Source organism: Pristis pectinata, chromosome 42 (assembly GCF_009764475.1).
Source record: "Pristis pectinata isolate sPriPec2 chromosome 42, sPriPec2.1.pri, whole genome shotgun sequence".
Lineage (NCBI taxonomy): Eukaryota > Metazoa > Chordata > Chondrichthyes > Rhinopristiformes > Pristidae > Pristis > Pristis pectinata.
This window is the reverse complement of record NC_067445.1, coordinates 198,780-223,509: the sequence shown is the minus strand read 5'-3', so window position 1 is coordinate 223,509 and position 24,730 is coordinate 198,780. Positions and strand designations below refer to the sequence as shown.

Below are 24,730 nucleotides of genomic sequence, written 5' to 3'. Positions count from 1 at the left end.
CAGTGTTTTAAATTTTGGTGAAGAAATTGACACTGGTGAGGTAAATCTAGTGCGAGGCGTTACAGGTGAAACCATGTCTGTCCCTTTGCACAATGTGATTTTAAAATCAAAGTTCGTAGAAGGACCTGTCGAGATAGGGATAAGACCTAGTTTCCCAGTGGAAAGAGTTTCTTTGTTATTGGGCAATGACCTTGCGGATGGAGAATTTGTCCCTGTGGTACGGTTAAGGACCAAACCAAGGATTGATGAGTCTGAGAATGATCCAGATGTTTACCCATCATGCGCAGTGACTCGAGCTAGAGCTAAAGAATTAGCCAAGGCCGACAGTCCTGTGCAGTCTGATGTGGTGCCCTGTGACAGTCCTAAACAGGAAGAAAATTATGATGCCTTGTCTGAGACTTTTCTGTCTTCACTGGAGGATTAAAATCCTTGTAGTGAGCCTGAATTTAAAGATTTGTCTTTGTCAAGGAAGGAATTTATGGTGGAACAGACAAAGGACCCTGAGTTGACAGAATTGAGAGAAAAAGCACTCTCATGTGAGGAGATTGAAAAAGTGCCAATTGGATATTATGTCAAAAATGGAGTGTTAATGAGGAAATGGAGACCTCCTCATGTCCCTGTTAATGAGGAATTGGAAGTTATTCATCAGGTTGTGGTTCCAAAAGTTTATAGGAATGAGATTTTAAACCTGGCCCATAGTGTGCCTTTGGGTGGTCATTTTGGTGTAAATCGTGAAACAATTCTATTGGCCTGGTTTGAGAAAAGATGTGGTGATGTTTTGTCGAACCTGTCACACATGTCAGATGGTAGGTAAATCAAATCAAAAACCCCCTGTGGCTCCTTTGAAGCCAATTCCTGCTTTTGGTGAATCCTTTTCGAAGGTGATTGTGGACTGTGTTGGCCCATTAAGACTAAGACTGGAAATCAGTATTTGTTAACAATCATGTGTGCCACTTCTAGATTTCCAGAGGCAATACCCCTTAGAAATATTAAGGCCAAGACGGTGTGAAAGGCTCTTCTAAAATTTTTACCTTGTTTGGTTTGCCAAAAGAAGTACAATCTGATCAAGGCAGTAATTTTATGTCTAATTTTTTTCAATAACTAGTCTATGAGCTGGGAGCAAATCATATTGTATCATATGCATATCACCCAGAATCTCAAGGAGCTCTGGAGAGATTTCATTATACTCTCAAAAATATGCTGAAGACTTATTGCTTTGAAAACACAAAGGATTGGGACGAGGGCGTTCATTTACTTTTGTTTTCCATCAGAGAATCAATCCAGGAGTCATTAGGATTTAGTCCGTTTGAGCTTGTATTTGGACATAGGGTGAGAGGACCTTTGGAATTGTTAACAGAACAATGGGTCAATGAGGAAGTGCATTTGGGTCTGTTGGACTATGTCCAAAAATTTAAAACGCGGTTGGAGAGAGTCTGCCAGCAGGCGTGAGAGAATTTGAAAACCAGCCAGATAAGAACGAAGAGATGTTTTGACAGAGGTGCTCGGCCTAGGAAATTTGCAGTGGGACATAAGGTGTTAGTACTTTTCACTAGCCAAAATAATCCATTGATTTTCTGGACCCTATATTATTGAATCTCGAGTGACTGATTTGACACATATAATCAAAACACCAGATAGACGCAAGAAAACACAACTCTGTCTTGTGAACATGCTGAAGCATTATTATGAGAGAGATTCAGTTGTGGCCATGGTGGATGATATGAATGTTTTTTTCTAGAATGCCTGATGTTGATATTGAGGAAGGCCAATTTAGACCAAATATTGTTCCATCGAAACTAAAAAAAAAAATATCCTGGAGAACCTTGAAATGAAGTTGGACCATTTACAAATTTCGCAAAAACAACAGATGAGAGAATTTATTTTAAAATTTAAAAATCTGTTCCGGGATGTTCCAAACAGAACGTCGATAATTACCCATGATGTTGATGTTGGGGATGCTAAACCAATCAAACAACACCCATATCGAATGAATGTGGAAAAAAGTAAACTTGTTGATCAGGAGATAAAATATATGTTGGAAAATGATATTATTAGACATTCTACTTCAAACTGGAGTTCGCCCTATGTTATTCTACTTAAACCTGATGGAACTGATGGATTTTGCACAGATTACAGGAAAGTGAATGCTGTAACGAAGTCAGATGCTTACCCTATTCCTAGGGTGGATTATTGCATAGACAGAGTGGGAAAGGAAACATTTCTTACAAAGATTGACCTATTAAAAGGGTACTGGTGTGTTCCATTAACTGATAGAGGAAGGGAGATTTCTGCCTTTGTAACCCCTTCTGGATTGTGTGAATATAATGTTTTGCCATTTGGAATGAAAAATGCTCCGGCAACATTTCAACAAATGATCAATTCAGTGATTCATGGGTTAAAACATACAGATGCCTATATTGACGACTTCGTGACTGGGAATGATACATGGGAGGATCACATCTCTGCGTTCGAAAGGTTGTTGACACTGACACTGCCACTGTGACATATCTTGGTTATGTTGTAGGTCAAGGCAAGTTAGCTCCTGTTCAGGCAAAAGTTCAAGCAATATCTGATTTCCCTATTTCCACAGGTAGGAGGACTGTCAGAAGATTTTTGGGAATGGTTGGATATTATCGAAAATTTTGTAGAAGTTTTGCTGATGTTGCTCTTCCCCTAACTAATCTTCTGAAGAAGGGAGTAAAGTTTGTTTGGACAGATTCTTGTCAAGAAGCATTTGAGAAGCTGAAAGCCATTTTATGCTACCATCCTGTGCTCAAATCACCTGACTTTGAAAAGTCATTTTCGTTAACAGTAGATGCCAGTGACGAAGCTGCAGGAGCTGTGTTGTTGCAGAAGGGTGACCTTGATGATATTGACCATCCGGTAGCTTACTTTTCAAGGAAATTTAATGAGCATCAAAAGAATTATTCCACCATAGAGAAAGAATTACTGTCGCTTGTTTTAGCATTGCAACATTTCGGTGTATACGTTTGCACCGCTCAGAAACCATTGACCATGTATACAGCTCATAACCCATTGGTGTTTCTGAGCCGAGTCAAAAACAAGAACAGAAGGCTGTTAAACTGGAGTTTAATTTTGCAAGAGTTTGATCTCATGATAACTCACATTAAAGGCAAAGATAACGTGATTGCTGATTGTCTTTTCCGATGTTAAATGGGAAACATGTATCTGTACTAATATGATATTCTGTAATTGTGTAGCATGATAATTATTAACATTACTAACTGTATGCGCAGTTAAATTTTTCTTGGGAAAATTCTTTTTAGGTGGGAAGTGTTACGGACTCAGTGAATGTCCCTTTAAGATAGAGTTAGTTGTGTGTGTGTGTGTGGGGGGGGGGCGTGTTTACGTCAACAGAGATAAAGGACGTAATGATGTTGTTGTAGAGGTCAGTCGAAGTCGAAGAGAGAGAGAGAAAAGGGAGAGAGACACAAGCCTGCTAGTTTTCTCTATCGATGGATGAGAAACAATAACTGTGTCTGTCATTGACATCCATTGCTGGAAATTGGAAATAATCCGGTGGAGTTCACTTTGTTGCTGACCTGTAGAAGGAAACAGGTATTTGTGTGGACGACCACGATTCGGATGCTTTTCGGGGTGAGGATGTCACTACCGAGTAAACACTGAAGTGTTGTTTGGGTTCCATCGTGGAACATTTGGATTTTCTAATTACTCTCCCTATGATCTCTACACCTACGTCTTATCTTCAGTGAACGGCGGTTGTTGAAGAAGCCTTTGCTAATGTTTCACCTTATGGCTTGCTGAACTGAACTTTAAGAACCATTCCTGGAAATGGAGTTTGGGACTTTGCCACACACACACGAAGAGTTTAGTTTTTGGGGTTAATGTTCAAGGTTTAACATTTTTGAATTCTAACATACTAACATTTTTACTTCTATTTTTCGTATTATTATAAGTAGTGATTAATAAAATAGTTTTTAACACTGAGTCATGACTCATTGTGTTTCTTTTTCTGGTGTCAAAGAGGTCAAAGGAGGTTTTGAGAATGTTGCCAGGACTAGAGGGCTTGAGTTATAGGGAGAGGTTGCACAGGCTAGGACTTTATTTCTTGGAGTGGAGGAGACTGAGGGGTGACCTCCTCGAGGTGGATAAAATCACGAGGGGCACTAGCAGGGTGAATGCACGGTCTTTGTACCAGGGTAAGGGAATCAAAAACCGGAGGATGTGGGTTTAGGGTGAGAGGGAAAAGGCTTAAATGATACCTGAGGGCAACTTATTGACGCAGAGGGCGGTGCATATATGGAACAAGCTGCCAGAGGAAGTGGGTGAGGCACACACAACAACAACATTTTGAAGATATTTGGACAACTATGTGCAAATGTTCAGAGGGATATGGACAAAATGCAGGGAAGTGGGACGAGATTAGATGGGCAACTTGGTTGGCAGAGCTGAGTCGGGCCGAAGGGCCTGTTCCCGTCCTGTATTACTATCTCCTGTGACAGAGCCAGGTTTGGATCCAATGGCTCTAACATTTTGGACCAACCTTCCATGTGGGATCATGTCAAAGGCCTCACTGTTGTCCGTGTAAACCACATCACCCACACTGCCCTCATCAATGTATTTAGTCACCTCTTCAAAAACTCATTTTAATTAGTCAGACAGGATCTCCCACCAGCAAATCTGCACTGACTGTCCCTGATGGTCGCCGCCTTTCCATGTGAAGATTATTCCTGTGTCTCAGGATTTTTTTTTTCTAATGATCTCCCTACCACAGATTTTAGACTAACTGGCTTCCAATTATCTGTTACCGTTCCTGAATAACGATCCCACATTTGCTGCCTTCCAGACATCTGGTGCCTCAACTGTGACCAGTGAAGATTTAAATATCTCCATCAGAGACACAACAATCTCCTCAGGCCCTGGGAGTTATCCAGCTTTATCCCTCCTGAGACGGATAATCCCTCCTCCTTTTTAATCTCAATGTGCTCCAGAATGTCACTGCCCCAACGGAAACCTCCAACCACAATGTCTTTCTCTTCAGTGAACACAGATGGGAACGATTCATTTCAGACCTTTCCCACAGCCTCTGACCCCACACACAGGTCGTCACTTCGGTCCCTCACAGGCCCCATATTCCCCAGTTCCCCTCTTGCTCTTGATATGTTCAAACTAATACCTGTTAATTTACAAAAAATGTCTTGCGCTTTTCTTTCATCCGAGCTGCCAATGATATTTTGTGACTGCACTTTGTCTTTTAGATTTCTTTTTTTAATGATCCCCAACCCTCTCCCCTCCTGAAGGGCCTCCCCAGTCTTCAGTGCTCTTTCCCTCACAAATGCTGCTTATTCTTTGATTCAAACCCTCAATTGCCCTTGACATCCAGAGTTCTCTAGACTTGCCATCCTTGCCCTTCACCCGTACAGGAATACGGTAATCCTGAACTCTCACTACCTCACTCTGAAGCAAGTCCCACATCCCAAATGCTGATTTCCAGGCAAGTATCTTCTCCCCATCTGTACCTGTTAGGTCCTGTCTAATGGGAGGTCTTGTACAGTAAATGATAGGGCCCTGGGGAGTGTTATGGAACAGAGGGATCAAGGAGCACAAGTTCATAGTTCACTGACAGTGGCGTCACAGGTAAATAGGGTGGTGAAGAAGGTGTTTGGCACACTGGCCATCAGGGCACTGAGTATAGGAGTTGGCAGGTTATGTTGTAGTAATATAAGATGTTGGTGAGGCCACACTTTGAGTGTTGTGTACAATTTTGGTCACCCTGTGATAGGAATGATGCAATTAAACTCGAAATAGTGCAGAAAAATGTTCCAGGATGTTGCCTGGACTTGGGGGTCTGAGTTACAGGGAGAGGTGCATCGACTAGGACGTTAAACTATATTGCCATGAGGGACCTTGTGAAAGGCCTTGCTAAATTCCATATCAACAACATCCACTGCCCCACCTTCATCTACCCTCTCAGTTACCTCCTCGAAGAACTCCAAGAGGTTTGTCAGACACGATTTACAATACATAACTGTGCTGACTGTCCCGAATCAGACCCTATCTCTCCAAATGCTTGTAGGTCCTGTCCATCAGAATCCCGTCCAGCAGTTGATGCACCACCCATGTCAGACTCACTGGCCTGTAGTTTCCTGGCTTGTTTTTACTCCCCTTTCTAAACAATTAGCACTCTCCAGTTCTCCAGAACCTCACCTGTGCCAGAGCTGAAGCAAAAATACTTGCAAGGGTCTCCACAAATTCTTCTCTAAGCTTCCCACAAGGTCCGAGAATGCACCAGGTCAGGCCCTGGGGATTTATCCACCTTAATGCACTTTAAGGCCTCCAATACCTCCTCGCTGCTAATTCGTATGTGGTCCAAGATATCACCACTCATTTCCCCCATTTCCTCAGCTTCCATTGTTTGTTCCACAGTAAAAACTGAAAAGAAATATTCTCACCCACTTCCTTTGGTTCCACACAGACAGCCATGCTGATCTTAAGGGGACATATTCTCTCCCTGGCCTCACTTTTACTCTTAATAGACGTGTAGAATCTCCTGGGACTTTGCCTCTCCTTGACTTCCAGATCTTTCTTGTATCCTTTTGTTGCCCTCCTAACTTCTCTCTTCAGGTGCACCCCTGCACTTCTTGTAGTCATTAATAGATTCACTACTTCCCAATTGCTTACATGCAGTGTATACCTCCCTCTATTTCTTAACCACAGCCTCAACATCTCTCACCAGCCAGGGTTCCCGAAACCTGCCAGCCTTGTCCTTCACCTTAACAGGAACATGCAGGCTCTGAACCCTTGACGTCCCTCTTTGAAAGGCCTTCCATTTGGCAGATGCTCCTTTCTCTACAAACAATCTCACCCAGTCAACCACTGCAAGATCCCGTGTAATGGCTCCAAAATTTGCTCTGCCCCAGTTCAGGACTTTAACCTGTGGACTGACCGTATCCTTCTCCATAACTATTTAAAAACAAGTAGAATCATGGTCATTGGACCCAAAGTGCTCACCGACAGACACTTCGGCCATTTCTCCTGCCGCATTCCCCCAAAATCTCCCTTTTCCAGAACTACCTCAAAACTTCCTGAGTTCTGTTCACTCACTCCAAAGTCCTTGTCCACTGACACTTCACCCACCTCCCTGCACTGGACCCAGTAGGACTATCTATGTACTGGCATAACAAGCTCTCCTGGATGCACTTTAAACATTCCACCTCTGATCTTTTCACACAAAGTCGATCCAGTTAATGTTGGGGAAGATGAAATGCACCGACTACTGTGACCCTATTCCCATTAATACCTCGGTGTGATTTTCCAACAGATCTGCTCCTCAATCTCCCACCAACTGTTTGGGGCCCTGCAGTATAATCCCAGCAACGGGAATGCCCTTTTATTTCTAGGATCTGCACACACAGCCTCATGTGAAGAGCCTCCAGAGACATCCTTCTTCATTACTGCAGTGATGGTGTCCTTAACCAATCTTGCAATGCCCCTGCACTCTTACATCCCTCCCTACCACGTGTGAACCTCCTACACCCCAGGGTGCTGAGTCTCCAAGGTGCAGAAGGTAATGTGATAGAGAGGAAAGCGTTTGTACATTTGTAGAATTGTTTTAAACGTTGCGTTTGTACTCACCTCTACAGCTTCCTCTGGCAGCTCATTCCATAAACTCACCACCCGCTGTGTTGGAGAAGTTCCCCCTCAGGTCGCTGTTAAATCTTTCCTCTTTCACAAATCCATGTCCTCTAGTTTTAGACTCTCCGAACCTTGGAAAAAGTTAGTGATCATCCACCTAATCCATGCCCAACCCTTCCATGATGTTATAAATTTCTATAAGGTTCCTCAGCCTCCGAACCTGCAGGAAAAAATAGGCATGGCCTCTCCAGTCTCTCCTTTTAACTCAATCCCTCCAGTCCCAGTACCATCCTCGGGAATCTTTGCTGCACCCTTTCCAGCTTTATTGCATTTCTGCCTATAGCTGGGCGACCAGATCTGCCCACACTACAGTGTGGTGTCACCAACAACTTGTACAGGTGTAACACGACGTCCCAACTCCTGTACTCGGTGCCCTGACTGATGAAGGCAAGTGTGCCAAACACCTTCACCATCCTGTCTACCTGTGTTTACAACACTGCCCAGGACCCTGCCATTTCCTGTGCAAGTCCTGCCCTAGTTTAACTTCTGAAAATGCAACACCTCACACTTGTCCCAGTTAAACCATCTTCAGTTCCTTGGCTCACTTTCCCAGTTCATCAAGATCCACTTACAGTCTTGGATAACCTTCACTGTCCACGGTACCGCTGATTTTGGTGTCATCCACAAACTTACTGGCAATGTTATCAATGTGATCATCCAAATTGTTAATGTAAATGACGAACAACAGTGCACCCTGCACCAATCCCTGTGAACACCACTGGTCACAATTCTCCAATCTGAACAACAACCCCCCACAAACACCCCTCTGTTTCCTTCCCCCAGGAGAATGTTGCAGCTTCTGATGTCGGGCTCACTGACCTGTAATTCCCTAGCTTGTCCTTGCAGCCCTTCTTCAACAAAGGCACAACGTCATCCATCCTCCTGCCTTCCGCTACCTCACCCGTGGCTGAAGCTGATGCAAATATCTCCTGTAGGGCCCCTGCAATTGCTTCCGTAGCTCCCCACAGTCCTCCAAGATACAATTGATCAGGTCCTGGGGATTTATCCACCTTTCTATGCTCTCCTCTGAAAGTCCGTGTCTCTGTGACTGCAAAACTCCCACACCCTCTCCTACTGATCAACTCTCTCAGTCCATCTGCTTCACCAGTGCATTAAAATGGATTCAGTGTCGCTTTCCACCCCTCCCAGGTAAGGCCCATGTCTGCTCTGCCCACTTCACTGACCCAGCTGAGTGTGAAGAAGTGCTTCCTACCATCCCCAGTTCACAGCCTGGCTCTAATTCTCAGGCCATTCCCCCTCATTATGGACTCTCCCAGCAGGGGAAGTAGTTTCCCTTGCTCTTATCTGATCAGTTCCATGAATCACAGTCCATTCTCAGGCTTGTACAGGTATCTGTCCCTGAAAGTGCTGGGTCTGTCCTGGTGTTTAATGGTGGAGTACAGTGCTGGGTGTATACGGGTCTGTGTGCTCACTGCACAGTGCTGAGACTTTTATAGCTCTGTGTCCTTATGGTGAAGGACTTGGTGTTGTAAAGTTCACTGTCCTTGTCATCCACGGTGGACTGTTTCTGTACAGTGCCTTGTGGGGGGTTTATGTGGCTTTGTCCTTAAGGTGCAGGGCTGTGGTTTGTACCCTCTGTGTCCCCGCAGTACAGTTCTGGGTGTTGTATCATTCTGTGTCCTCACACCACACTGGTCTGATGGTGACATTTGTGTCTGCACCGTGCTGGAAGTTGTAAAGTCCTGTGTCCCTGCAGTGCTGGGATTGTAACTGGCTGTGTCCATACGATCCACTGCTGCAGTACAACGCTCCATCTTGTAAAGTTCTGTGTGTTCATGGGACAACACTTCCTGTTGTAAAGGTCTTTGCTCTCACACTGCAATACTCCGTGTTGTGAATACCGTCATATTACCACAAGAGCACAAGGGAACAGGAGCAGGAGTAGGTCACCGGTCCCTCAAGCCTGGCCCATGATTCCATATTATTGCTGATCTACCAAATCAGTCGCACTTGGCCTCAGTTCTACAGTTTTCCAAATATTTATCTCCCTCCTCTTTAAATCCCTCCAGTGATCCAGATTCCCCGTCCCTCTGGGGTAGAGACATGTAGTGCTTGCCATACAGTTAAACAGTGGTGCATGTTTTAAAGGACTGTGCTCTTTCAGTACAGTGCAGGGGTTTTATTATTGTTTCCTGTCAGTTCACTACAATGATTTACAGGGCACACAGAGCAGTGTCAGTGACATGTTGTGTAAAATGCACTGGTACAGTGTGTGGATGGCCGGGTATCTGTGTGACCAGTGTAAATCCAGAAAATGCTGGAAATACTCACTGGATGCAAACTGACCTAAGGACTTTGAGCATTTTCTGTTTTTATTTTAGATTTCCAAAATTTCCATATTTGTATTTCATTTTTTTGTATGATTAACAGTTGTCAGTACAACTGTATGATTAACCCTTATAGTACAGTGTCAGCTGTTGTAAAGGTCTGTGCCCTTACAGTATAGCGTTGGCTGTTGTAAAGGTCTGTGCTCTTACTGTACAGTGCTGGCTGTTGTAAAGGTCTGTTCCCTTACAGTACAGTGCTGACGATGTTTATAACTCAGGGTTGCATTGCAATGCTGGGATTGTCCAGCTCTAGGCCATCAGTGTTGTGTTTTGTTAAATTTATGCCCTTGCATTAGAGAGCTGGGTGTTGTACTGGTCTGTGTCCTCACTGGCCGGTGTTGTGCTCTGGCAGCTCAGTGTGCTTGTGATACAGTGCCAATGTTTTTACAGAAGTGTGTCCTTGTTACACGCACTGACCGTGTCCACCCTGGACTTTAAACACAGGTGGTGCGGGAAGGGAGAGGATCGGGAAGAGACCATTTGACCCATCAAGTCTATGCCAGCTCCCAGTACAATCCCATCAGTCTCATCCCCCAATCTCTCCCCACAGCTCTGCAGGTTATTCCCCCTGAAGGACCAGTCCAATTGCCCTTTGAATGCCTGATTGGTTGTTCCCACCACCTTTGCAGGCAGTGAGTCCCGGCTGAGAGCCACACTCAGAAGAACACAAGACAACAGGTGCCGGAGTTGCCCACCTGACTGATCGCGGCTGATCTGTCCCAGGCCACAACTCCCCATCTGTGACAGTTCCACATCCCCCTCACTTCCCTCATCTTTACACCATGTATCCTTCCTCTTTCCATCCCTCCAGTGATGCAGCTTTCCTCCCCTCTGGGGCAGAGAATCCCAGACATTCCCCACCTCTGCGAGAAGTTGCTGAACATCAGCTTTAAATGGCCCCTCCCTGACCTTGTACCTCTGTACCCTCATTCCAGGCTCTCCCACTGGTGGAGACACCTCAACACCTCCCCTGTCATCTCCCCAAAGGACCTGATGTTTTTCAGTAAGGTCACCCCTCATTTTCCTAAACCCCAAAGAACTTGGATCTAATTTCGCTACAACCTCAGGATAGGACAGCCCTCTGATCCTAGGGATTATCCTTCTGAATCCCTTTTGGACTGAGCCCAGTTCCAGCAGATCCGTTCTTCAGTAAGGGACCAGAACTGTGCCCAGTGCTCCAGGTATGGACTCACTAACTCTCTGTACAACTGGAACAACACTTCTCTATTTCTAATCTCCACCCTCCTGTAACAAAGACCAACAGACCATTTCCCTCCCAAACCAGCCTACTGAACTGCAGTGATTCATACACAAGAAAACCAAGATACCTCTGTTCCTCACTCCTCTACAATGTTTCCACATTTAGATCACAACCTGCCCCTTGATTCCCATGACTGAAGGCCATGACCTCACATTCTCTCACATTAAACTCCATTGACCAATTGTTCTCCCATACACCCAACCTCTCTGTACCCTGTTGCAGAGACCAGATGTCCGCAACACAACATGCCCTCCCACCTGTTTCCCTGTTACTGACAGACTTGGATACCTCACACTCTGACCCCCCCCCCCCACCCCCAGGTGATTAACATCGACAGTAAAATATTGAGGGCCCAGAACTGATCCTTGGGACACTCCACTGGAATCATTCTCCCAGCCTGAAACACACCTGTTTATTCCGTCTCTGTATTCTGTGTGATAACGAGTCTTCAGCCCATGTTAACACACTTCCACCAGCACTGTGAGCTCTAGTCTTGTGCACCAGCCATTTATGTGGCACCTTGTTCAAATACCTTCTGAAAATTCAAACACACCACATCTACAGGTCTCACACAACTGCGGCATATTGGTCAAAGATGCCCAACTGTTGATGTTGACGGAGTCACTGAGGGGTGCAGCACAGAAACAGGCCCTTCAGCCCATCGTGTCCATGCCGAACACGGTACTTCTCCATCCTGGTCTCATTTACCCCATTTGTTCTGCATCCTTCTCTGCCTCGGTGATTCAGGGGCTGATCTGGCTGCGTGTGAAACGTTGTGGGTGAACCTGTCTCCACCTCCTCAGGCAGCAGGTTCCTGATTCCCTCCGCTCTCTGTGTGTGAAGGAGTTCCCCCTCGGGTCCCCTCTGAACCTCCTCCCTCCCACACTTCACCTCTGCCTGGTGGGTTCAGACACCCCCACCAAGGAGAAAAGATTCCTACTATTTACTTTATCTCTCCTCCTCATACTTTGTATCCCTCTGTCAGATCACCCCTCAGCCTCCCCCCCTTCCAGGGACAACAAACCCAGTCTAACCAAGGTCTACTTGTAACTGAAAGACTCCAATCCAGACACCATCTCCCCTGCACCCTCTCCAGTGCAGTTCCTTCCCTCTGTGCGGTGACCAGAACCACGCCCAGTGCTTTAGCTGTCACCTTTCCAATGGTGGATAAAGCTGTCACCTGCTGGCCCTGCTCTTCTGGTCTCTGCAGCAGCTGATGAAGGCCATGTTCCTCCTTCGCCACCCCACCTGCTTGTGCTGCCACTTACAGGGATCTGTGGTCCCTCTGTTCCCCGACAGTCCCTGGGGCCTCATCATTTACTTGGTACGTCCGACCTTACTTACCCTTGCACAGTGCATCACCCCACACGTGTCAGGATTAAATTCCGTCTGCCGTTCCTCTGCCTGATGTTCCAGCTGCTGAATCTCATGTTGTGGTCTGAGACCATCCTCCTCACTGTCGACATCACCACAGATGTTTGTGTCAGCCACAGACTCACTAATCACACCTACATTCACAGCCATGTTGTTCCTTGGTGTGTATCACAGACATTAGTGATGCCAGCACCAATCCCTGTGGAACGCCACTGGTCCCAGACTTCCACTGGGAAAACCAAACCTTCAGCACGCCCCTTGCTTCTCATTTCCAAGCTCATTTTAGACCCAATTTGCCTACATACCTCGGATCCCACGAGCTGTAACTTTCTGAACGAACCTACCATGGCTGAACTGTCACAGTCAAAGAGTTATGCAGCTGGGAAACAGACCCTTCAGCCCAACTCGTCCATGCTGACTATGTTGAGCTAGTCCCATTTGCCTGTGTTTGGCAGATATCCCTCGAAACCTTTCCTACCGATGGACCTATCCAAATGTATTTTAAACATTGTACCCACCGCTCCCACATCGTCTGGCAGCTCGTTCCCTCTTCCCACCACCTGCTGTGTGGGAAAATCTGCTTCTTGGGACCCATTGAAATCTCCCACCTCACCTGAAACCTCTGCTCTCCAGTTTTAGAGTCCCCTGTCCTGGGGAGAAAGACTCTGATCATCCATAGAACATAGAAGATTACAGCACAGAACAGGCCCTTCGGCCCACAATGTTGTGCTGACATAGCTATTCCCTTCTGCCTATAGAATGCTCATATCCCTCTATTTTCCACTCATTCATCCACCTTATCTGTGCCCCTCATGATATTATAAACCTCCATAAGGTCAACCATCAGCCTCTTATGCTGGAGGGAAGACAGCCCCATCATCTCATACCGGTTGCCATTTTAGCGAATCTTCCCTGCAGCCTTTACTGCTGACTGACCACCTCCCACCAGCACAGCCCCAGTCACTGCAGTACAGCAACACCATCATCACTTTGCTGAAGTGAACTGTTTTGTTTGAATTGTGTTCTTCCTTATAAAAGTTTTGTATAATATTGTATAATTGATGTTGTTCTTGAGAATGCTGCTTATCTGATGCTGTATCTGTGTGGTGCTGCTGCAGGGAAGTTCCTCATTGCACCTGTGCGCACATGTACTTGTGCCTGTGACCATAAACTTGACTTGGACCTGTCCAGTTATCGAGTCACAGAGTAACACAGCACGGAAACAGGCCTTTGGCGAACGCTGTCTGTACAGACCAAGGTGCCCATCTTGGGCTCACGTCCCTCTGAACCCCACCTGTCCGTGTACTTATCCAAATGTCTTTTAACTGTTGCTGTTGTACAATGATGTCACGTGATGGACTCCTGCACTCAGTGATAAAAGCACGCACGCCAAACACCGCCTTCACCCTGTCCACTTGTGCTGCCACTTTCAGGGAACGATGTACTTGTACCCAGAGGGTCTCGGTCTGACACTACTCTCCAGGGCCCTGCCGTTCACTGTGCAAGTCCTCACTTGGTTTCACTGACCGAACACTTTGCACTTGTCCGAGTTAAATTCCATCTGCCGTTCCTTGGCCGATTTTCCCAGTTGATCCAGATCCTGCAGCAATGATGGATAACCTTATTCATCGTCCATTATACCCTTGATGTTGGTGTCACCTGCAAACTTACTGACCATCTATATGTATTCTCATCCAAGCTGTTAACAAAGATGGCAAACAACAGGGGACCCATCACCAACCCCTGTGCACACCACTGGTCACAGGGCTCCCATCTCAGAAACAAACCTCCACTGCCACCCTCTGACTGTTTCCAAGCCAATCATCTATCCAGTTGGCTCACTCACCCTGGACCCATGTGATTTTCACTTCCAGGCCAGCCGACCATGTGGGACCTGTCAAAGGCCTTGCTGAAGTACTTTGAGACAATGTCTACAGACCTGCCTCATAAGTCCCTTTGGTCACCTCTTCAAACAATGCAATAAAATACATGAGCCATAATTCCCCATGCACAAAGCCATGCTGACTGTCCCCAATGTGTCCGTGCCTTTACAGCTGCAGGGAGATCCTGTCTCTCAGAATCCCCATCACTGATGTTCCCTCCACAGATATCAGGCTCACTGGCTTCAGTTCCCTGGCTTGTCCTTGCAGCCCTTCTTAAATAAAGGCTGAACATGAGGCACCCTCCAGTCCTCCGGTACCTCACCCGTAGTTAAACCTGATTCATATATCTTTGTAATGGTCCCAGCAATATTTCCTGACTTCCCACAATATCTGAGGAAGATCCTCGCAAAAGTCCATGTAAATAACATATGGAACACTGCCCTCATCAATACCTCTTCAAAACATTCAATCAAATTAGTGAGACAGCATTCCATGCGAACTGGCCTGTGGTGGAAGCCAGTAAGAGTCACTGACTCCCTCCAGGGGAGGAAATCAGCTGTCCTCATCCAGTCTGGTCTCTGTATGACTCCCGGCCCACAGCAGTGGGGCTGACACCTCCCTGCATTCTGAACTGGGCTGGAAAGTCACTCCAGCGGATGGGACATTGGGGAATAATGGTGACTACCAGTGATGCCCACACGCCAGAAAAGAATAAAACCATTCCCTGGAATGTCCGGCACAGCGTGAGGCCATTCAGCCCACACTGGGCCAACACCGGCTGTTCAGACCCACCACCTCTGTCGGCCCACAGCCCTGTAGGTTCAGACTTACCGTGCGGGGATGAGCATTGGAGCTGCTTCACATCCCGGTTGGAAATCGCTCGGTCAGATCTGAGATCTGCAGCCTCCTCTGTTCCAAGGGGAGAAGCAGATCCCACCTCCGCCTCCCCCGCCCTGTCAGTGTCCCCGGACCCTGGGCTGTGGGGGCGGGTTGTGATTGGCGGAAGGCAGGGGCTGTGTTTGATCCCTTCACATATACAATCAGAAAGCTAGTTGAAAATATTAATTTTCATTCGTCCAAACCGACCAATGACAATCCTCGCCTTCCCCAATCCCTCATTAGCATAGGGTGGGGAGGCTGCTGATTTAATCCACGCTCCGAGCGGGTTCCGCCTATTTCTGGCTCTGAAACCGACTGAACAAATGTCTGATCCGCCGAAAGCTGCCAAGAAGAGCACCAAGAAAGCGGTATCCAAAGCGCCAACCAAGCAGGGCAAGAAGCGCAAGACGGCGAGGAAGGAGAGTTAAGCCATCTACATCTACAAAGTGATGAAGCAGGTTCACCCCGATACCGGCATCTCCTCCAAGGCCATGAGCATCATGAACTCGTTCGCGAACGATATTTTCGAGCAGATCGCGGGTGAGGCTTCCCGCCTGGCCCATTACAACAAGCGGTCGACTATCAGCTCCCGGGAGATCCAGACGGCCGTGCGCCTACTGTTGCCCGGAGAGCTGGCCAAGCACGCTGTGTCGGAAGGGACCAAGGCGGTGACCAAGTACACCAGCTCCAAGTGAAGCTCCACACAGTGCTGACAACCCAAACCGAAAGCCCAACGACTCTTTTAAGAGCCACTCACAGTTTCCAAGAAAGAGTTACGCTAGTATCTCAAAAATTGAGTTTGAGCACATTTGTGACGGGACATGTATGCTTCGTAAGGTAATTCTAAGTGTGTTCATGGTGATCAAAATTTGAGGTTCCACTGCCTGGTACAATCCTGATGCTGTTGTTGAATTCCAGTTCACTGCACTGACAAGGAAACTTTACTCTCGCCTTCTCCTTCAGCTTTAAATACTGCACTGACAAATCTTCACACAGAGAGAGGTTAATGTGCACAATATGGTTGCACGATTTCTGTTGTTGTGGTTTAATTGCTGTGAATGCGATGTTTTACCTGCTGTCCCCTGTGGTGTAACTGCCCTGAATCCTGTTCCCACTGGAGATCACAACAGCTCCACCGTCCTTTCACAGAACAAGTTCTAACGATGCAGTCTCTGCTCCGACTGCAGTCTGTGAATAGAGACCCGTCCACAACCTGATGCGTTGAATCGGCGTTTGTTCCGATGGGTCATCAGTTGAAAGAATTTTAAGATTAAATTCTCTCATAAATGGGAACTAATTCACATATGGTCTGTTTTGCAACTGGATCGGAATCCTGTTCACACACAGAGATCTGTTATGTATTTGTGTTTTAGAGTTTTATATAAATTATTTTCTTCTTGGCGGGCTTTTCAAATGTCACATCATTGCGGGGTCTGACGGTTAGTTTTGGCGCTTCTCCTGCTGTCGCCTGTTCATTGGTGAATGAGGCCGCTCTCTGATTATCCCTCTCACCAATGAGATCAGGCTCTTCACCGCCAATAATAAGCGCCGTCCCGCATTCCCCCAGGAAGTATAGGGGAGAGTGAGGGGTAATTTCCTCATTCTCGGTAAATGTCCGATGCTGGAAAGCGAGAGGATTCGGGACGGGGAGGGAGTCCAGGCTGAGGGGGACCGCTTTGTACGCAGATAAATGGTGGTTTGTTTCAGGGGAGGGAAAGTGCTTTAGACCAAGACGTGGGCTGAGGTGTCTGCGGCAGACACACAGAACGGAAATCCCCCGGGCCCACACCAGCCGGTGCTCAGCCCTTCCACAGACACAGTGGGTGGCTCTGAAAAGAGCCTTTGGGTCGTTAGATTGAAGCTTCGCCGATTTACTTGCTCGGGGTTGGTGGCGCCGCCGGTTTTCTTGGGCAACAGCACGGCCTGGATATTGGGCAGCACCCCACCCTGAGCAATGGTCACCCCTCCCAGCAGCTTGTTGAGCTCCTCGTCGTTGCGGACGGCCAGTTGCAGGTGTCTGGGAATGTTGTGAGTTTTCTTGTTGTCCCGGGCCGCGTTGCCGGCCAGCTCCAGGATTTCAGCCGACAGATACTCGAGTACAGCAGCCAGATAGACCGGCGCTCCGGCACCCACCCGCTCAGCATAGATGTCCTTCCTCAGGAGCCTGTGAACACGGCCCAGCGGGAACTACAGTCTGGCCCGAGACGAGCGAGACTTGGGCTTGTTCTTCATTTTGCCGCCGGTTTTTCCACGTCCACACATTTCCGCAAACTTCTTCACAGAGAATGAGGAAATCCTGCCGCACTTGCCTTTTCTATAGCTGCTGGAGAATTGCAGAGAGACGCTTCTTATTGGTGGTACAGCGCTACGTCTGATTGGTGATGTGAAATGCTCCAATCAGAGAGCTGTCTGATTCTCCAATGATCAGACACCAATAAGGGAAGAGCGGAAAATAACTGTCAGTCCCCAAAAGGACCTGAAATTTGAAAAGCCCACCAAAGAAAAAATAAAATTAAACAATAGTCTAAAAAGCAAATCAATTACAAATCTTTGTGTTAATACAGATTCCCCTCATGGTCAGTCACTTGATCCCGTTCCGCTTTCTGTCCACACAGAATGTGAATTAATTCTGCCATGACTGATACTGGGAATTTCTTTTCGTTCTTTGTGAACTCAGATTAAGGTCGGGTCACTCTTCACAAACAGTGGTCAGAGCCACAAGCAACAGCAATGGACACTTAATTTATTGCCAGGATTAAGGCCATTTACGAAACTGCAGTCACTAAAAGACAATCGCTTCACAATCAGAACACGAACAACAGCAAACCCACAACACTTTTGTTCTTTAATCCGCTCTCAATGGAAAGTTCAGTGGGGAAAGTGTATGAAGACCAGGATAAACTGACGGGGAGGAGAGGGTGAAGATTCCGTGTCGGTGTAGTGGACAGGAATACAACAACGACACAAGAATTTTACCGGGCAGTAGGTTAATTGTGATCAACGTAATCAGAATGAGAGACATCTCCCGCAGTAATATATAGAAGCAGTTGATGCAATTCCGTATCGAAACATCAATCCAAATCTTTCATGGAAACTGTGGGTGGCTTTTGGTTTGGTTTGCCAGCACTGTGTGGAGCTTCACTTGGAGCTGGTGTACTTGGTCACCGCCTTGGTCCCTTCCGACACAGCGTGCTTGGCCAGCTCTCCGGGCAGCAGTAGGCGCACGGCCGTCTGGATCTCCCGGGAGCTGATAGTCGACCGCTTGTTGTAATGGGCCAGGCGGGAAGCCTCACCCGCGATCTGCTCGAAATTATCGTTCACGAACGAGTTCATGATGCTCATGGCCTTGGAGGAGATGCCGGTATCGGGGTGAACCTGCTTCATCACTTTGTAGATGTAGATGGCATAACTCTTCTTCCTCGCCCACTTGCTCTTCTTGGCCGCCTTGCCTGCTGACTTAGGCAAGGCTTTCTTGGCGCCCTTCTTGGAAACTTTCGCCGGCTCAGGCATTTCTTCAGTCGACTTCACTCCCATAAATAAACGGAACCCGCTCGGAGCGAGGATTAAATAGGCAGCCTCCCAGCCTTATGCTAATGTGGGATGCGGAACAGTCACGATTGTCATTGGCCGGTTTGGGTCATTAATATGTATAGATTTGTATTGGGTATCTAAAGGAACCAATGGCAAACATCCACTGCCGCCAATCAGAGACCGCTCCCACTGCACCGTGCCCTGTAACACTAACAGGGAGAGGGAGGGAGAGGGAGGGAGGCAGACGGGGAAGGAGCTGCAGCTGATGGTCACTGCTGCTTCCGCTCCCCAGGCCAGGTGGGAAAGTCCCGGGTCTGGTTCCAGTCTCCCCGGGTGTGTTGTTACTGAGCAGCGAGCAGCGGAAACTGAGCCTTCAGCACCGGGGCCGTGGCCCTGCAAGTCACGGCTCTTCCAGGACACATCCCGGGACTGTTTAAACGTGATGGGGTTTCAGTCTCTCCCACCTTGTCCGGCAGTGGCTCCAGATCCCGACCGCCCTCTGGGGGAGAGACTCTCATTACCGCCCCTCCTCACAGCGGGCTCCTGAATTCTGTAAGACCCCTCCGTCCCAAACATTGATCCCTCTGCTCATTCACGTTTCAGCCCTTCACAATATGATGCGACAAGCTGGGCTCCTCTTGCAGATCGTTTATCTGCTAGAGGAGCCCAGCGGGTCGAGCAGCATCGGAGGGGGGGGGTGTTGGTGAGAGAGGGATTACCGACGTTTCGGATCGAAACCCTGCATCAACAGTGAGTGGCGAGGGAGGATAGCCAGGATAAAGGGGGTGGTGCGACAGAGTCCGGAGATGATTGGTGGATTCTTGGGGTGAAGTTGACGGGAGGCGGACAGTTGGATCAGGTGGAAGAGGGGGAGGTGGGGAGTTGGGCGACAGAGGCACCTGGATGATAGATGGAGGAAGACAGATGGAGCTGGGTATGCGGAGGGGAGGGTGAAGGTGGAGACAGCCCAGAGGATGATCAACAGGAACACATGGACTCGCAGTGCTGACATCTGGTAAGGAAGCCGAGAATGGGAACCATGAGGGGAGAGGTGGGCAGATGGGACCGGAGCCAGGACCAGACAGGGGAGGGGAGGGGAACGGATGTGGTGTGTGAAATGTGATGGAACAGGGAGTGGGGAGATGAGAACTGGAGGGGGATTGGTAGGGGAGGGGGCACACACTGGAGATGGGGTGATCTGAAACTGGAATATTCAGTCCATGCCATTGGGCCGTGGTGTTCCTCCAGTGTGCGTTGGGCCTCACCCGGGCAGTGGAGAAGGCAGAGGGAGGACGGGTCAGTGTGGCGATGGCAAGGGGAGGTGAAGTGGTCTGTAACTGGGAGCTGGGGGCGACCACTGCAGAGAGCTCAGCTGATCAGTGAGTCGGTCGCCGGTCTTCACCTGCTCTCACCTATGTAGAGGAAGCGACAGTGGCAGCACCGAATGCAGTAGACGGGGGTCGGAGGAGGTGTACAGGAATCTATCCCCATCATCCAGGGACCTAACGAGTACTTCTAGGATGATGGGGAGGGAGGGGATGGGTTAGCAAGTATCCCACCTCCTGTTGGTGCAGGAGAGAGTTCCCGGGGTCAGGGAGAGGGGCGTGGGCACCAGGGAGTCACGGAGGTAGTGGGCCCTGTGTGTGCAGGGGAGAGTTCCCGGGATCAGGGAGAGGGGCGTGGGCACCAGGGAGTCACGGAGGGAGTGGGTTCTGTGGGTGAAGGGGAGAGTTCCCGGGGTCAGGGAGAGGGGCATGAGGACCAGGGAGTCACGAAGGGAGTGGGCCCTGTGGAAGGCAGAAGGGATGGGGAGTGGACGATGTGGTTGGTGGTCAGACGTCAACAATTCCTCTCCCACCACAGATGCTGCTCGACCCGCTGTGTTCCTCCAGCAGATTGTTTGTTGTTCCAGATTCAAGCTTCTGCACTCTGTTTCTCGCATTTTATTTGGGTTGTTCCCAGTAAGCTCAATAACAAGGACCCAGTGGACGTGGGCTATTCGGATTTTCAGGTGGCTTTGCATAACATGTTATTTATAGATTCATGGAGTCCAACAGCAGGGAAATAGATCCTTCAGCCCAAATCGTCCATGCCGACTGTGTTGCCCTGCAAGCTCGTCCCATCTGCCCACGTTTGGCCCAGGGTCATCTAACCCTCTCCTGTCCCTGTACTTACCTAGCCGGCTTTTAAACATTACTGATGCGCCCACCTCAAACACTATTTGTGGCAGTTCGTTCCAAACACGCACCATCCTTTGTGTGAAGGAGCTGCCCCGATGTGCCTTTTGAATTTCTCACCCCTGATCTTAAACCTATGTGCCATTGTTTGTCACCACCCCTCTCTGGGAAACACACTATGTGCTTTCACCCCATCTATGCCCCTCATGATCTGTATACCTCGATAAGATCACCTCTCAATCTCCAATGTTCCAGAGAATAAAGTCCTCGGCCACCCAACCTCTCCTTGCAGAGGTTGTGTAGGCAGAGTGCAGGAGCGAGGGAGTGAGGGTGACCCTTCCCACACCACAGCTGGAGCACTGTGTCCATGTGTGGGCTCCACACTCTGGGGAAGATGCAAGGGCTCCAGAGAGGGGACAGGAGAGATTGACTGGAATGGTCACAGGAGTGAGGGACTTTAGTTCTGTGGTTGACTCCTGAAGCTGGGGCTGTTGTCCTTGGAATAGAGGAGGCTGTGAGGAGATCTGATCGAGGTAACACCAGGAAGGGATAGACATCAGACAGAGAGGACCATCACCAGGCATGGAAGGGTCAGGAAGCAGAGGTGACTGAAGGAAGGTCACTGGGAAAAGACGGGGAAGTGCCAAGCGGAGAAACACTCCCCCCGCGAGTGGCTGGGGTCTGGAGTGTACGGCCGGGGGTGGGAGTGGAGGCAGCTTCACCGGTTGTGTCCAAAAGGGAGCTGGATAAAGAGGTGAAAGGGAAAGGTTTTCAGGGTTGTGGGAGAGGCAGGGGAGTGGGACTGGCTGCAGTGAGCTTCAGAGGGCTGGCACATACTCTGTGGGCTGAATGGCCTCACCGTGCTGAAGACATTCCGTAATATGGCAGTGGATTCATAGGAGATAAGGACTAGCACAGACATAACAGTCAGTGGAAGAGGGTGGGGTATCAGCTGGGATTGGAAATAGAGGGAAGAAACATCGTTCAGCCCCTTTACACACAGAAAATCCAGCGGCCCTGTTCAGAGCAGCGTGGGGGTAAATAGCGGAGACCCTGCCCATCATTTGCAGAGGGCAGAAGAGGTTTCCCGGGATGCTGCCTGGATCAGAGTGCAGGTGGTACAAGGAGAAGTTGGACAGACTGGGGTTGTTTTCTCTGGGGTGGCAGAGTCTGCGGGGAGAGCTGATAGAAATTTCAGATTATGAGGGGCATGGATAGAGCAGACAGCTGGGAGTTTTACCCCAGGATGGAAATGACTAACACCGGAGGGCGTGCATTTTAGGTGGGAGGCGGTAAGTTCAAAGGAGATGTGTGGGGCAAGTTGTTGTTCTTACACAGAGCGGTGGGTGCCTGGATGTGCTGCCAGGGGTGGGGGTGGAGGCAGATACGATAGAGGTGTTCAAGAGGCACATGAATGTGCAGGGAGTGGAAGGATTGGGACATTGTGCAGGCAGAAGGGATGAGTGTCGTCAGGCATTTAATTACAAGTTTAATTAGTTCGGTACAATATCGTGGGCTGAAGGACCTGTTCCTGTGCTGTACTGTTGCATGTTCTATGTTCATCTCCCAGTCGTCTCTGGCTACAGGTGTGCTGCTTCGGAGGATGAGGGGTGACCTGACAGAGCTGTATAAAATCATGAGGGGCAGAGGCAAGGTGAATTCACACAGTCTGTTTCCAGGGCTGGGGAATCAAGAACCAGGGGGCATAGATTTGAGGTGAGAGGGGAGAGATGTAACAGGAACCTGAGCGGCAACTTTTTCACCCAGAGGGTGGTCTGTGTATGGAACGAGCTGCCAGAGGAAGTGGGTGAGGCAGGTATATTAACAACATGTAAAAGGCACTCGGACAGGGCCATTGGATAGGGAAGGTTTAGAGGGAGATGGGACTAGCTCTGATGGGCATCTTGGTCAGCAAGGCCCAGTTGGGCCGAAGGGCCTGTTCCCGTGCTGTGGGACTCTGTGACTGAAGGTAACGAGGTGAATTGATGAGGGCAGTGGGGCGCATGTTGTTGACTAGATCGGGCATGGAGAGTTGGTTCAGAGGGCAGAGGCAAGTGTGAGAGGTGGAAGGTTCATAGGGGACCTGAGGGGCAATTCCCTCACACAGAGGTTAGTATGTGGAACGTGCTGCCTGAGCAGGTGGAGGAGGCGGGTGTGGGTGGAGCAGGCGATGGGACAGATAGGATTGCTGAAATAGGAGCTGGCAGAGATACAATGGGCCAAATGGTCTCCTGCTGAGCTGTGTTTACAGTGCAGGCCTTTGTTCTCACAGTGCAGTGCTCTGTGTTGTAAAGGTCTGTGTCCACAGAGTGCAAAGTCCTTTACAACAGCCGGCAATGCACTGTGAGGGCACAGACCTTTACAACTGCCGGAAGTGTACTGTAAGGGCACAGACCTTTACAACAACCAATTGCACAAATATGCGAAAATCTAAACATTTGTGTTAATGTTGTATTTCTGAAACAAAAGCAGAAAATGCTGGAAACACTCACAGGTCAGTTTGCATCCGCCAATTATTTCCAGCACTTTCTGGGATTAGTTCAGTCACACAAATACCCAGACCCCCACTGATCTTCACCAGTGGGACACATTTGTTTTTTATGCATCCGATAACTGACACTGCACTGTGTGACCTGTACATCCCTACTGTGAACTGACAGGAAACAATAACCCCCCACACTGCACTGTGACCTGTACATCCCTACTGTGAACTGACAGGAAACAATAACTCCTCACACTGCACTGTGTGATCTGTACGTCCCTACTATCAACTGATAGGAAACAATAACCCCCACACTGCACTGTGTGACCTGTACATCTGTACTGTAAACTGACAGGAAACAATAACCCACCCCCACACTGCACTGTGTGATCTGTACATCCCTGCTGTGAACTGACAGGAAACAATAACCCCCAGATTGCACTGTGTGACCTGTACATCCCTGCTGTGAACTTACAGGAAACAATAACTCCCGTACTGCACTGTGTGACATGTACATCCCTACTGTGAACTGACAGGAAACAATAACCCCCCACACTGCACTGTACAGAAACAGTCCGCAGTGGACGACAAGGATAGCGAATTTTACAACACCAAGTCCTTCACCATAAAGACACAGAGCTATAAAACTCTCAGCACCGTGCAGTGAGCACACAGACCTGTACTCCACCGGTAAACAACAGGACAGCCCCAGCACTTCAGGGACCTGTACAACCCTGAAACTGGACTGCGATTCATGGAACTGATCCGATAAGAGCAAAGACACTACTTCCCCTGGTGGGAGAGTCCAGAACAAGTGGAATGGCCTGAGAATTAGAGCCAGGCTGTGCACTGGGGATGTCAGGAGGCACTTCTTCCCACTCAGCTGTGTCAGTGCAGTGGGCAGAGCAGATATGGGCCTGACCTGGGACGTGTGGAAGGGAAACTGAATCCATTTTAATGCACTGGTTAAGCAGATGGACTGAGAGAGTTGATCAGCAGGAGAAGGAGTGGGAGTGTTGCAGTCACAGAGACACGGCCTTTCAGAAGAGAGCAGGAGCAGCAGCCAGGTCTGTGGCACAACGACTGGCTCTGATGTACAGCAGGGGAGGGTGGAGACA

At 48.5% G+C, this 24,730-nt stretch overlaps 1 protein-coding gene and 2 pseudogenes across 1 annotated transcript; 1 reads left to right on the top strand and 2 right to left on the bottom strand.

Annotated features, from left to right (window-relative positions):
- Positions 1 to 15,745: 15,745 nt before the first annotated feature.
- LOC127566483 (histone H2B type 1-O-like) lies at positions 15,746 to 16,117 on the top strand (annotated as a pseudogene).
- A 1,027-nt stretch (positions 16,118 to 17,144) lies between these two features.
- On the bottom strand, positions 17,145 to 17,684 carry LOC127566472 (histone H2A-like; annotated as a pseudogene).
- An 876-nt stretch (positions 17,685 to 18,560) lies between these two features.
- On the bottom strand, positions 18,561 to 18,932 carry LOC127566484 (histone H2B 1/2-like). The gene has a single exon (XM_052008914.1). The coding sequence runs from the start codon at positions 18,930 to 18,932 to the stop codon at positions 18,561 to 18,563; it is 372 nt and encodes a 123-aa protein (XP_051864874.1).
- Between the last annotated feature and the right edge of the window lie 5,798 nt (positions 18,933 to 24,730).